The sequence below is a fragment of the Capra hircus genome, chromosome 19 (assembly GCF_001704415.2).
Source record: "Capra hircus breed San Clemente chromosome 19, ASM170441v1, whole genome shotgun sequence".
NCBI lineage: Eukaryota > Metazoa > Chordata > Mammalia > Artiodactyla > Bovidae > Capra > Capra hircus.
The window spans coordinates 47,725,642-47,737,335 of record NC_030826.1 but is presented as its reverse complement, the minus strand read 5'-3'; the positions used below and the strand labels follow the sequence as shown (position 1 = coordinate 47,737,335).

At 50.1% G+C, this 11,694-nt stretch overlaps 2 protein-coding genes across 2 annotated transcripts; both read left to right on the top strand.

Moving 5' to 3' along the window:
- GH1 (growth hormone 1) lies at window positions 364-1,997 on the top strand. The gene is made up of 5 exons (NM_001285586.1): window positions 364-376; window positions 624-784; window positions 1,012-1,128; window positions 1,358-1,519; window positions 1,797-1,997. Exons 1-5 carry the CDS (start codon window positions 364-366, stop codon window positions 1,995-1,997), a joined length of 654 nt encoding a protein of 217 aa, NP_001272515.1.
- LOC108638229 (somatotropin-like) lies at window positions 5,523-7,290 on the top strand. The gene is made up of 5 exons (XM_018064051.1): window positions 5,523-5,574; window positions 5,822-5,982; window positions 6,210-6,326; window positions 6,556-6,717; window positions 6,990-7,290. Exons 1-5 carry the CDS (start codon window positions 5,562-5,564, stop codon window positions 7,188-7,190), a joined length of 654 nt encoding a protein of 217 aa, XP_017919540.1. The 5' UTR covers window positions 5,523-5,561; the 3' UTR covers window positions 7,191-7,290.

Sequence of the window (11,694 nt, the reverse complement as noted above, 5' to 3'; positions counted from 1 at the left end):
CACCTGGGAAGCCCATTCGTTTCTGCTACCTCCCCCTTAAAAAGAAAACCTATGGGGTGGGCTCTCAAGCTGAGACCCTGTGTGTACAGCCCTCAGGCTGGTGGCAGTGGAGAGGGGATGATGACGAGCCTGGGGGACATGACCCCAGAGAAGGAACGGGAACAGGATGAGTGAGAGGAGGTTCTAAATTATCCATTAGCACAGGCTGCCAGTGGTCCTTGCATAAATGTATAGAGCACACAGGTGGGGGGAAAGGGAGAGAGAAGAAGCCAGGGTATAAAAAGGGCCCAGCAGAGACCAATTCCAGGATCCCAGGACCCAGTTCACCAGACGACTCAGGGTCCTGCTGACAGCTCACCAACTATGATGGCTGCAGGTAAGCTCACAAAAATCCCCTCCATTAGCGTGTCCTAAGGGGGTGATGCGGGAGAACTGCCGATGGATGTGTCCACAGCTTTGGGTTTTAGGGCTTCTGAATGCGAACATAGGTATCTGCACCCAGACATTTGGCCAAGTTTGAAATGTTCTCAGTCCCTGGAGGGAAGGGCAGGCGGGGGCTGGCAGGAGATCAGGCATCCAGCTCTCTGGGCCCCTCCGTCGCGGCCCTCCTGGTCTCTCCCTAGGCCCCCGGACCTCCCTGCTCCTGGCTTTCACCCTGCTCTGCCTGCCCTGGACTCAGGTGGTGGGCGCCTTCCCAGCCATGTCCTTGTCCGGCCTGTTTGCCAACGCTGTGCTCCGGGCTCAGCACCTGCATCAACTGGCTGCTGACACCTTCAAAGAGTTTGTAAGCTCCCCAGAGATGTGTCCTAGAGGTGGGGAGGCAGGAAGGGGTGAATCCGCACCCCCTCCACACAATGGGAGGGAACTGAGGACCTCAGTGGTATTTTATCCAAGTAAGGATGTGGTCAGGGGAGTAGAAATGGGGGTGTGTGGGGTGGGGAGGGTTCCGAATAAGGCAGTGAGGGGAACCACACACCAGCTTAGACCCGGGTGGGTGTGTTCTCCCCCCAGGAGCGCACCTACATCCCGGAGGGACAGAGATACTCCATCCAGAACACCCAGGTTGCCTTCTGCTTCTCCGAAACCATCCCGGCCCCCACGGGCAAGAATGAGGCCCAGCAGAAATCAGTGAGTGGCCACCTAGGACCGAGGAGCAGGGGACCTCCTTCATCTTAAGTAGGCTGCCCCAGCTCTCTGCACCGGGCCTGGGGTGGCCTTCTCCCTGAGGTGGCAGAGGGTGTTGGATGGCAGTGGAGGATGATGGTTGGTGGTGGTGGCAGGAGGTCCTCGGGCAGAGGCCGACCTTGCAGGGCTGCCCCGAGCCCGCGGCACCCACCAACCACCCATCTGCCAGCAGGACTTGGAGCTGCTTCGCATCTCACTGCTCCTTATCCAGTCGTGGCTTGGGCCCCTGCAGTTCCTCAGCAGAGTCTTCACCAACAGCCTGGTGTTTGGCACCTCGGACCGTGTCTATGAGAAGCTGAAGGACCTGGAGGAAGGCATCCTGGCCCTGATGCGGGTGAGGATGGCGTTGTTGGGTCCCTTCCATGCTGGGGGCCATGCCCACCCTCTCCTGGCTTAGCCAGGAGAACACACGTGGGCTGGGGGAGAGAGATCCCTGCTCTCTCTCTCTCTTTCTAGCAGCCCAGTCTTGACCCAGGAGAAACCTCTTCCCCTTTTGAAACCTCCTTCCTCGCCCTTCTCCAAGCCTATAGGGGAGGGTGGAAAATGGAGCGGGCAGGAGGGAGCCGCTCCTGAGGGCCCTTCGGCCTCTCTGTCTCTCCCTCCCTTGGCAGGAGCTGGAAGATGTTACCCCCCGGGCTGGGCAGATCCTCAAGCAGACCTATGACAAATTTGACACAAACATGCGCAGTGACGACGCGCTGCTCAAGAACTACGGTCTGCTCTCCTGCTTCCGGAAGGACCTGCACAAGACGGAGACGTACCTGAGGGTCATGAAGTGTCGCCGCTTCGGGGAGGCCAGCTGCGCCTTCTAGTTGCCAGCCATCTGTTGTTACCCCTCCCCGTGCCTTCCTAGACCCTGGAAGGTGCCACTCCAGTGCCCACTGTCCTTTCCTAATAAAGCGAGGAAATTGCATCACATTGTCTGAGTAGGTGTCATTCTATTCTAGGGGGTGGGGTCAGGCAGGATAGCGAGAGGGAGGATTGGGAAGACAATAGCAGGGATGCTGTGGGCTCTATGGGTACCCAGGTGCTGAATAATTGACCCGGTTCTTCCTGGGCCAGAAGGAAGCAGGCACATCCCCTTCTCTGTGACACACCCGGTCCTCGCCCCTGGTCCTTAGTTCCAGCCCCACTCATAGGACACTCATAGCTCAGGAGGGCTCTGCCTTCAGTCCCACCCGCTAAAGTGCTTGGAGCGGTTTCTCCTTCCCTCATCAGCCCACCAAACCAAACCTAGCCTCCAAGAGTGGGAAGAAATTAAAGCAAGACAGGCTATGAAGTACAGAGGGAGAGAAAATGCCTCCAACATGTGAGGAAGTGATGAGAGAAATCGTAGAATTAGTTTTGTGCAGAAATTTTAAGGTGACTACACACTTGGCCCAACTACCCTTGGGAAATGTGTGTGTGTTAGTCACTCAGTTGTGTCCAGCTCTTTGTGACCCCACGGACTGTGGCCTGCCAGGCTCCTCTGTCCATGGGATTCTCCAGGCAAGAATACTGGAGGAGGTTGCCATTCCCCAGGGGATCTTCCCAACCCAAGGATCAAACCCGAGTTTCCTGCATTGCAGGCAGATTCTTTACTCTCTGAGCCATCAGGGAAGCCCTGTGGGAAATGGGAACCATGCAAAAATGGCTTTGGGACCAATAGGACCAGAATGTTTGGGATCTGAACTGGGTCAAGAGATGTGGAAGAGAGACTCTAAATGCATGTGTTCATGCTAAGTTGCTTCAGTCGTGTCCGACTATTTGCAACCCCATGGACTGCAGCCCACCAGGCTCCTCTGTCCATGGGATTCTCCATTCAAGAATACTGGAGTGAGTTTCCATTTCCTCTTCCAGGGGATCTTCCGAACCCAGGGATTGAACCAGCGTCTCTTATATCTCCTGCATTGACAGGCGGGTTCTTTACCACTAGCGCCACCTGGGACCCAGTTCTAAGTGAGGGGTTGCAAATTCAGTGCCAACAGGTGCCAGGCAGGTTATATACATAAGTGGCAAGGGCTGCATGTGAAGGGAGAAATAGCAACCAGCCCTTAGCCTGCTTGTGAAGGACATAGCACAGAGGGGTAGGAACCGGGGCAGCCTAAAGTCTCAGGCCCCAGCTAAGGATGCCGCCCACCCAGCCTTGTTACATTGCCTTATCCTGCGTTCAGGACTGCAGGAGGACTTTCCTGGTGGTCCAGTGGCTGAGAATCCACATACCAATGCAGGGGACATGGGTTTAATCCCTGATCTGGGAAGATTCCACATGCCTCAGGGCAACTAAGCCTGTATATCACAACTACCGAAGCCCTCACACCTACAGCCTGTGCTGTGCTACAAGAGAAGCCCCTCAGTGAGAAGCCTGCTCACCACAACTAGAAAGTAGAGTAGCCCCTGCTCGCTGCAGCTAGAGAAAGCCCTCTTGCAGCAACCAACACCCAGCACAGCCAAAACTAATTAAAAGACCTCAGGGGACTTCCCTGGTGGTTCAGCATATAAGGCTCTGTGCTTCCAATGGAGGGGGCCCAGGTTCAACCCCTGGTTGGAAAACTAGATCCCTCATGCTGAAATTAAAGATCCCGAGTGCCACAACCTGACTCAGCCAAATAAATAAATTAAAAAAAAAAACCTCAGATGCAGGGCTGCCAGACCTTCTGATTCTTCAAGACAGACAGGGTATCCACACTTTCATGTAAAATCAAATGTTTAAACATTGGCAACTAATTCATATTGAAACATTTTAAGGGCAAAATTTAACCCAAACACATTTGCTCTTCAAGCAGTCAGTGAGCAATCTGTTATTAGAGGAATGGATTGGGATAGCTTGGAACAAGGGAAAGAGTCAGGAAGACCTGGACTTGAACTTATGCTCAGGAAGAAATTACTTAACCTCCCCAAGACCCAGTTTGCTCACCTACAAAATAGAGATAATAATGTATTGCCTTATAAGGCTTGGGTGAGGAGTAAATGAAATGAGGTTTCTAAAGTGATTGACACATTACGGCAGGTAAGAAGCTTCAGCTATTTTTGCATTGAACTGCGGAGTGCTCTGTGTTTTTCCAAAGGAATTGAATCACATTCTGCTTCCCTAATGGCAGCCTGAATGTTCTTTCTAAATACACTTCAAAGGGCAGTTTTAAAGTTGTTTTTAGTCACCCAAGCACCTTGACTAAGTAACCAGTGATCGATAAATTAATGCTTAGATGTTCAAAGTAACTCTATTGTCTGCTAAATTTTGCTCATAACTTTATTATTTCTACTTTACTACTCACTTTAAGTTTTCTTCTTTAAAAGCCTCTATTCTTTAAGTGGATTTTTAGATTACTAACTTTAGAGCTTTACTTTTTACAAATATAAGATTTAAAAGTATGGTTCAGTTCAGTTCAGTTCAGTTCAGTTCAGTCGCTCAGTCATGTCTGACTCTTTGCGACCCCATGAATCGCAGTGCACCAGGCCTCCCTGTCCATCACCAACTGCCGCAGTTCACTCAGACTCACGTCCATCGAGTCCGTGATGCCATCTAGCCATCTCATCCTCTGTCGTCCCCTTCTCCTCCTGCCCCCAATCCCTCCCAGCATCAGAGTCTTTTCCAATGAGTCAACTCTTTGCATGAGGTGGCCAAAGTACTGGAATTTCAGCTTTAGCATCATTCCTTCCAAAGAAATCCCAGGGCTGATCTCCTTCAGAATGGATTCGTTGGATCTCCTTGCAGTCCCAGGGACTCTCGAGAGTCTTCTCCAACACCACAGTTCAAACGCATCAATTCTTCGGCGTTCAGCCTTCTTCACAGTCCAGCTCTCACATCCATACATGACCACAGTAGTAGACATAATTGTCATCTGAATTAAACTCACCCATTCCAGTCCGTTTTTCTCTGATATCTGTGTTGATGTCAATGTAAACTGTTGCCATCTCCCGTTTGACCACTTCCAATTTACCTTGATTCATGGACCTAACATTCCAGGTTCCTATGCAATATTGTTCTTTACAGTGTCAAACTTTACTTCCATCACCAATCATATCTATAACTGGGTACCATTTTCACTTTGGCTACATCTCTTCCTGCTTTCTGGAGTTATTTCTCCACTGATCTCCAGTAGCATATTGGGCACCTACCAACCTGGGGAGTTCATTGCTCAGTGTCATATCTTTTTGAATTTTCATACTGTTCATGGGATTCTCAAGGCAAGAATACAGAAGTGGTTTACCATTGCCTTCTCCAGTGGACCACGTTTTGTCAGAACTCTCCACCATGACTCATCGGTCTTGGGTGGCCCTACACAGCACGGGTCATAGTTTAACTGAGTTAGACAAGGGCCCAGCAGGGACCAATTCCAGGATCCCAGGACCCAGTTCACCAGACGACTCAGGGTCCTGCTGACAGCTCACCAGCTATGATGGCTGCAGGTAAGCTCACAAAAATCCCCTCCATTAGCGTGTCCTAAGGGGGTGATGCGGGAGAACTGCCGATGGATGTGTCCACAGCTTTGGGTTTTAGGGCTTCTGAATGCGAACATAGGTATCTGCACCCAGACATTTGGCCAAGTTTGAAATGTTCTCAGTCCCTGGAGGGAAGGGCAGGCGGGGGCTGGCAGGAGATCAGGCGTCCAGCTCTCTGGGCCCCTCCGTCGCGGCCCTCCTGGTCTCTCCCTAGGCCCCCGGACCTCCCTGCTCCTGGCTTTCACCCTGCTCTGCCTGCCCTGGACTCAGGTGGTGGGCGCCTTCCCAGCCATGTCCTTGTCCAGCCTGTTTGCCAACGCTGTGCTCCGGGCTCAGCACCTGCATCAACTGGCTGCTGACACCTTCAAAGAGTTTGTAAGCTCCCCAGAGATGTGTCCTAGAGGTGGGGAGGCAGGAAGGGGTGAATCCGCACCCCCTCCACACAATGGGAGGGAACTGAGGACCTCAGTGGTATTTTATCCAAGTAAGGATGTGGTCAGGGGAGTAGAAATGGGGGTGTGTGGGGTGGGGAGGGTTCCGAATAAGGCAGTGAGGGGAACCACACACCAGCTTAGACCTGGGTGGGTGTGTTCTCCCCCCAGGAGCGCACCTACATCCCGGAGGGACAGAGATACTCCATCCAAAACACCCAGGTTGCCTTCTGCTTCTCTGAAACCATCCCAGCCCCCACGAGCAAGAACGAGGCCCAGCAGAAATCAGTGAGTGGCCACCTAGGACCGAGGAGCAGGGGACCTCCTTCATCTTAAGTAGGCTGCCCCAGCTCTCTGCACCGGGCCTGGGGTGGCCTTCTCCCTGAGGTGGCAGAGGGTGTTGGATGGCAGTGGAGGATGATGGTTGGTGGTGGTGGCAGGAGGTCCTCGGGCAGAGGCCGACCTTGCAGGGCTGCCCCGAGCCCGCGGCACCCACCAACCACCCATCTGCCAGCAGGACTTGGAGCTGCTTCACATCTCACTGCTCCTTATCCAGTCGTGGCTTGGGCCCCTGCAGTTCCTCAGCAGAGTCTTCACCAACAGCCTGGTGTTTGGCACCTCGGGCCGTGTCTATGAGAAGCTAAAGGACCTGGAGGAAGGCATCCTGGCCCTGATGTGGGTGAGGATGGCGTTGTTGGGTCCCTTCCATGCTGGGGGCCATGCTCACCCCCTCTAACCCAGGAGAATACACGTGGGCTGGGGGAGAGAGATCCCTGCTCTCTCTCTCTCTTTCTAGCAGCCCAGCCTTGACCCAGGAGAAACCTCTTCCCCTTTTGAAACCTCCTTCCTCGCCCTTCTCCAAGCCTATAGGGGAGGGTGGAAAATGGAGCGGGCAGGAGGGAGCCGCTCCTGAGGGCCCTTCGGCCTCTCTGTCTCTCCCTCCCTTGGCAGGAGCTGGAAGATGTTACCCCCCGGGCTGGGCAGATCCTCAAGCAGACCTATGACAAATTTGACACAAACATGCGCAGTGACGACGCGCTGCTCAAGAACTACGGTCTGCTCTCCTGCTTCCGGAAGGACCTGCACAAGACGGAGACGTACCTGAGGGTCATGAAGTGTCGCCGCTTCGGGGAGGCCAGCTGCGCCTTCTAGTTGCCAGCCATCTGTTGTTACCCCTCCCCGTGCCTTCCTAGACCCTGGAAGGTGCCACTCCAGTGCCCACTGTCCTTTCCTAATAAAGCGAGGAAATTGCATCACATTGTCTGAGTAGGTGTCATTCTATTCAAGGGGTGGGGTCAGGCAGGATAGCGAGGGGGAGGATTGGGAAGACAATAGCAGGGATGCTGTGGGCTCTATGGGTACCCAGGTGCTGAATAATTGACCCGGTTCTTCCTGGGCCAGAAGGAAGCAGGCACATCCCCTTCTCTGTGACACACCCGGTCCTCGCCCCTGGTCCTTAGTTCCAGCCCCACTCATAGGACACTCATAGCTCAGGAGGGCTCTGCCTTCAGTCCCACCCGCTAAAGTGCTTGGAGCGGTTTCTCCTTCCCTCATCAGCCCACCAAACCAAACCTAGCCTCCAAGAGTGGGAAGAAATTAAAGCAAGACAGGCTATGAAGTACAGAGGGAGAGAAAATGCCTCCAACATGTGAGGAAGTGATGAGAGAAATCGTAGAATTAGTTTTGTGCAGAAATTTTAAGGTGACTACACACTTGGCCCAACTACCCTTGGGAAATGTGTGTGTGTTAGTCACTCAGTTGTGTCCAGCTCTTTGTGACCCCACGGACTGTGGCCTGCCAGGCTCCTCTGTCCATGGGATTCTCCAGGCAAGAATACTGGAGGAGGTTGCCATTCCCCAGGGGATCTTCCCAACCCAAGGATCAAACCCGAGTTTCCTGCATTGCAGGCAGATTCTTTACTCTCTGAGCCATCAGGGAAGCCCTGTGGGAAATGGGAACCATGCAAAAATGGCTTTGGGACCAATAGGACCAGAATGTTTGGGATCTGAACTGGGTCAAGAGATGTGGAAGAGAGACTCTAAATGCATGTGTTCATGCTAAGTTGCTTCAGTCGTGTCCGACTATTTGCAACCCCATGGACTGCAGCCCACCAGGCTCCTCTGTCCATGGGATTCTCCATTCAAGAATACTGGAGTGAGTTTCCATTTCCTCTTCCAGGGGATCTTCCGAACCCAGGGATTGAACCAGCGTCTCTTATATCTCCTGCATTGACAGGCGGGTTCTTTACCACTAGCGCCACCTGGGACCCAGTTCTAAGTGAGGGGTTGCAAATTCAGTGCCAACAGGTGCCAGGCAGGTTATATACATAAGTGGCAAGGGCTGCATGTGAAGGGAGAAATAGCAACCAGCCCTTAGCCTGCTTGTGAAGGACATAGCACAGAGGGTAGGAACCGGGGCAGCCTAAAGTCTCAGGCCCCAGCTAAGGATGCCGCCCACCCAGCCTTGTTACATTGCCTTATCCTGCGTTCAGGACTGCAGGAGGACTTTCCTGGTGGTCCAGTGGCTGAGAATCCACATACCAATGCAGGGGACATGGGTTTAATCCCTGATCTGGGAAGATTCCACATGCCTCAGGGCAACTAAGCCTGTATATCACAACTACCGAAGCCCTCACACCTACAGCCTGTGCTGTGCTACAAGAGAAGCCCCTCAGTGAGAAGCCTGCTCACCACAACTAGAAAGTAGAGTAGCCCCTGCTCGCTGCAGCTAGAGAAAGCCCTCTTGCAGCAACCAACACCCAGCACAGCCAAAACTAATTAAAAGACCTCAGGGGACTTCCCTGGTGGTTCAGCATATAAGGCTCTGTGCTTCCAATGGAGGGGGCCCAGGTTCAACCCCTGGTTGGAGAACTAGATCCCTCATGCTGAAATTAAAGATCCCGAGTGCCACAACCTGACTCAGCCAAATAAATAAATTAAAAAAAAAAAAAAAACCTCAGATGCAGGGCTGCCAGACCTTCTGATTCTTCAAGACAGACAGGGTATCCACACTTTCATGTAAAATCAAATGTTTAAACATTGGCAACTAATTCATATTGAAACATTTTAAGGGCAAAATTTAACCCAAACACATTTGCTCTTCAAGCAGTCAGTGAGCAATCTGTTATTAGAGGAATGGATTGGGATAGCTTGGAACAAGGGAAAGAGTCAGGAAGACCTGGACTTGAACTTATGCTCAGGAAGAAATTACTTAACCTCCCCAAGACCCAGTTTGCTCACCTACAAAATAGAGATAATAATGTATTGCCTTATAAGGCTTGGGTGAGGAGTAAATGAAATGAGGTTTCTAAAGTGATTGACACATTACGGCAGGTAAGAAGCTTCAGCTATTTTTGCATTGAACTGCGGAGTGCTCTGTGTTTTTCCAAAGGAATTGAATCACATTCTGCTTCCCTAATGGCAGCCTGAATGTTCTTTCTAAATACACTTCAAAGGGCAGTTTTAAAGTTGTTTTTAGTCACCCAAGCACCTTGACTAAGTAACCAGTGATCGATAAATTAATGCTTAGATGTTCAAAGTAACTCTATTGTCTGCTAAATTTTGCTCATAACTTTATTATTTCTACTTTACTACTCACTTTAAGTTTTCTTCTTTAAAAGCCTCTATTCTTTAAGTGGATTTTTAGATTACTAACTTTAGAGCTTTACTTTTTACAAATATAAGATTTAAAAGTATGGTTCAGTTCAGTTCAGTTCAGTTCAGTTCAGTCGCTCAGTCATGTCTGACTCTTTGCGACCCCATGAATCGCAGTGCACCAGGCCTCCCTGTCCATCACCAACTGCCGCAGTTCACTCAGACTCACGTCCATCGAGTCCGTGATGCCACCTAGCCATCTCATCCTCTGTCGTCCCCTTCTCCTCCTGCCCCCAATCCCTCCCAGCATCAGAGTCTTTTCCAATGAGTCAACTCTTTGCATGAGGTGGCCAAAGTACTGGAGTTTCAGCTTTAGCATCATTCCTTCCAAAGAACACCCAGGGCTGATCTCCTTCAGAATGGACTGGTTGGATCTCCTTGCAGTCCCAGGGACTCTCAAGAGTCTTCTCCAACACCACAGTTCAAACGCATCAATTCTTCAGCACTCAGCCTTCTTCACAGTCCAACTTTCACATCCATACATGACCACAGGAAAAACCATAGCCTTGACTAGATGGACCTTAGTCGGCAAAGTAATGTCTCTGCTTTTTAATATACTATCTAGGTTGGTCATAACTTTTCTTCCAAGGAGTAAGCGTCTTTAAATTTCATGGCTGCAGTCACCATCTGCAGTGATTTTGGAGCCCCCAAAAATAAAGTCTGACACTGTTTCCACTGTTTCCCCATCTTTTTCCCATAAAGTGATGGGACCGGATGCCATGATCTTCGTTTTCTGAATGTTGAGCTTTAAGCCAACTTTTTCACTCTCCTCTCACTTTCATCAAGAGGCTTTTTAGTTCCTCTTCACTTTCTGCCATAAGGGTGTTGTCATCTGCATATCTGATGTTATTGATATCTCCCTTTAATCAGTGCTTTAGCTACATGCTACAAATTTTGATATTTTGTGATTTCATTATCCTCGAGTTCAAATATTTTCCAAATTTCTTTGGGATTTCTTTTGACTATGGCAATTTAGAATTATGTTGCTTAATTTCCAAGTATTGGAACATAAAACAAGTATCAAAGCATTTAACAATATTGAATTAATATGGAGAATGTCCTCTAATGAAAATTAAGAAATTAACAACAAAGATGATTTTTGGGGAGGCAGCCTATTTACTTCCTTAAGTACTGAAAAATGAGTTGTAAAATCTCTGACTAAAATTGTGGATTATCTCTTCTTTTTCTTTTTCTCTTATGTTTTGTTATTTCTATCCATATTTGTAAAACATGCTGCTGCTGCTGCTGCTGCTGCTGCTGCTGCTAAGTCGATTCAGTCGTGTCCGACTCTGTGTGACCCCATAGATGGCAGCCCACCAGGCTCCTCTGTCCCTGGGATTCTCCAGGCAAGAATACTGGAGTGGGTTGCCATTTCCTTCTCCAACGCATGAGAGTGAAAAGTGAAAGTGAAGTCACTGAGTCATGTCCAACTCTCAGTGACCCCATGTACTGCAGCCTATCAGGCTCCTCCATCCATGGGATTCTCCAGGCAACAGTACTGGAGTGGGGTGCCATTGCCTTCTCCGAAAACATGATGCTACAAAATCAATAATTCTTCTACAATGAAAATAATCAGCAAATCTTCCTAAAAAGCTTTTAGGAAGTTCTTACATGCTGTAATGAATTTTCTTCCAAATGGCACACATGTGTATTCACTTGGGATCTCTTACATTTAGTAATTAGTGTGAATATACTTGGGGAATGGTTGAAAGTTGGAGTAATCAGAACCCTGGAGCTCCATTTCTTAGCTCAGAAACCATCCCTCTGCTTCAGGTCAATCTTTAATTGTCTGACTTTAAAATCATGGAGTTTGGGGGACTTCCTTGGTGGTGCAGTGGCTAAGACCCCAAGCTCCAAATGCAGGGGACCTGGGTCTGATCCCTGGTCAGGGAACTAGATCCCACATGCTGCAACTAAAAAGATCCCACATGCCACAGCTAAGACCCAGTGCAGCCAAAATAAATAAATAAAAATCATGGAATTTTGGATTTAGGAGGGCCTCA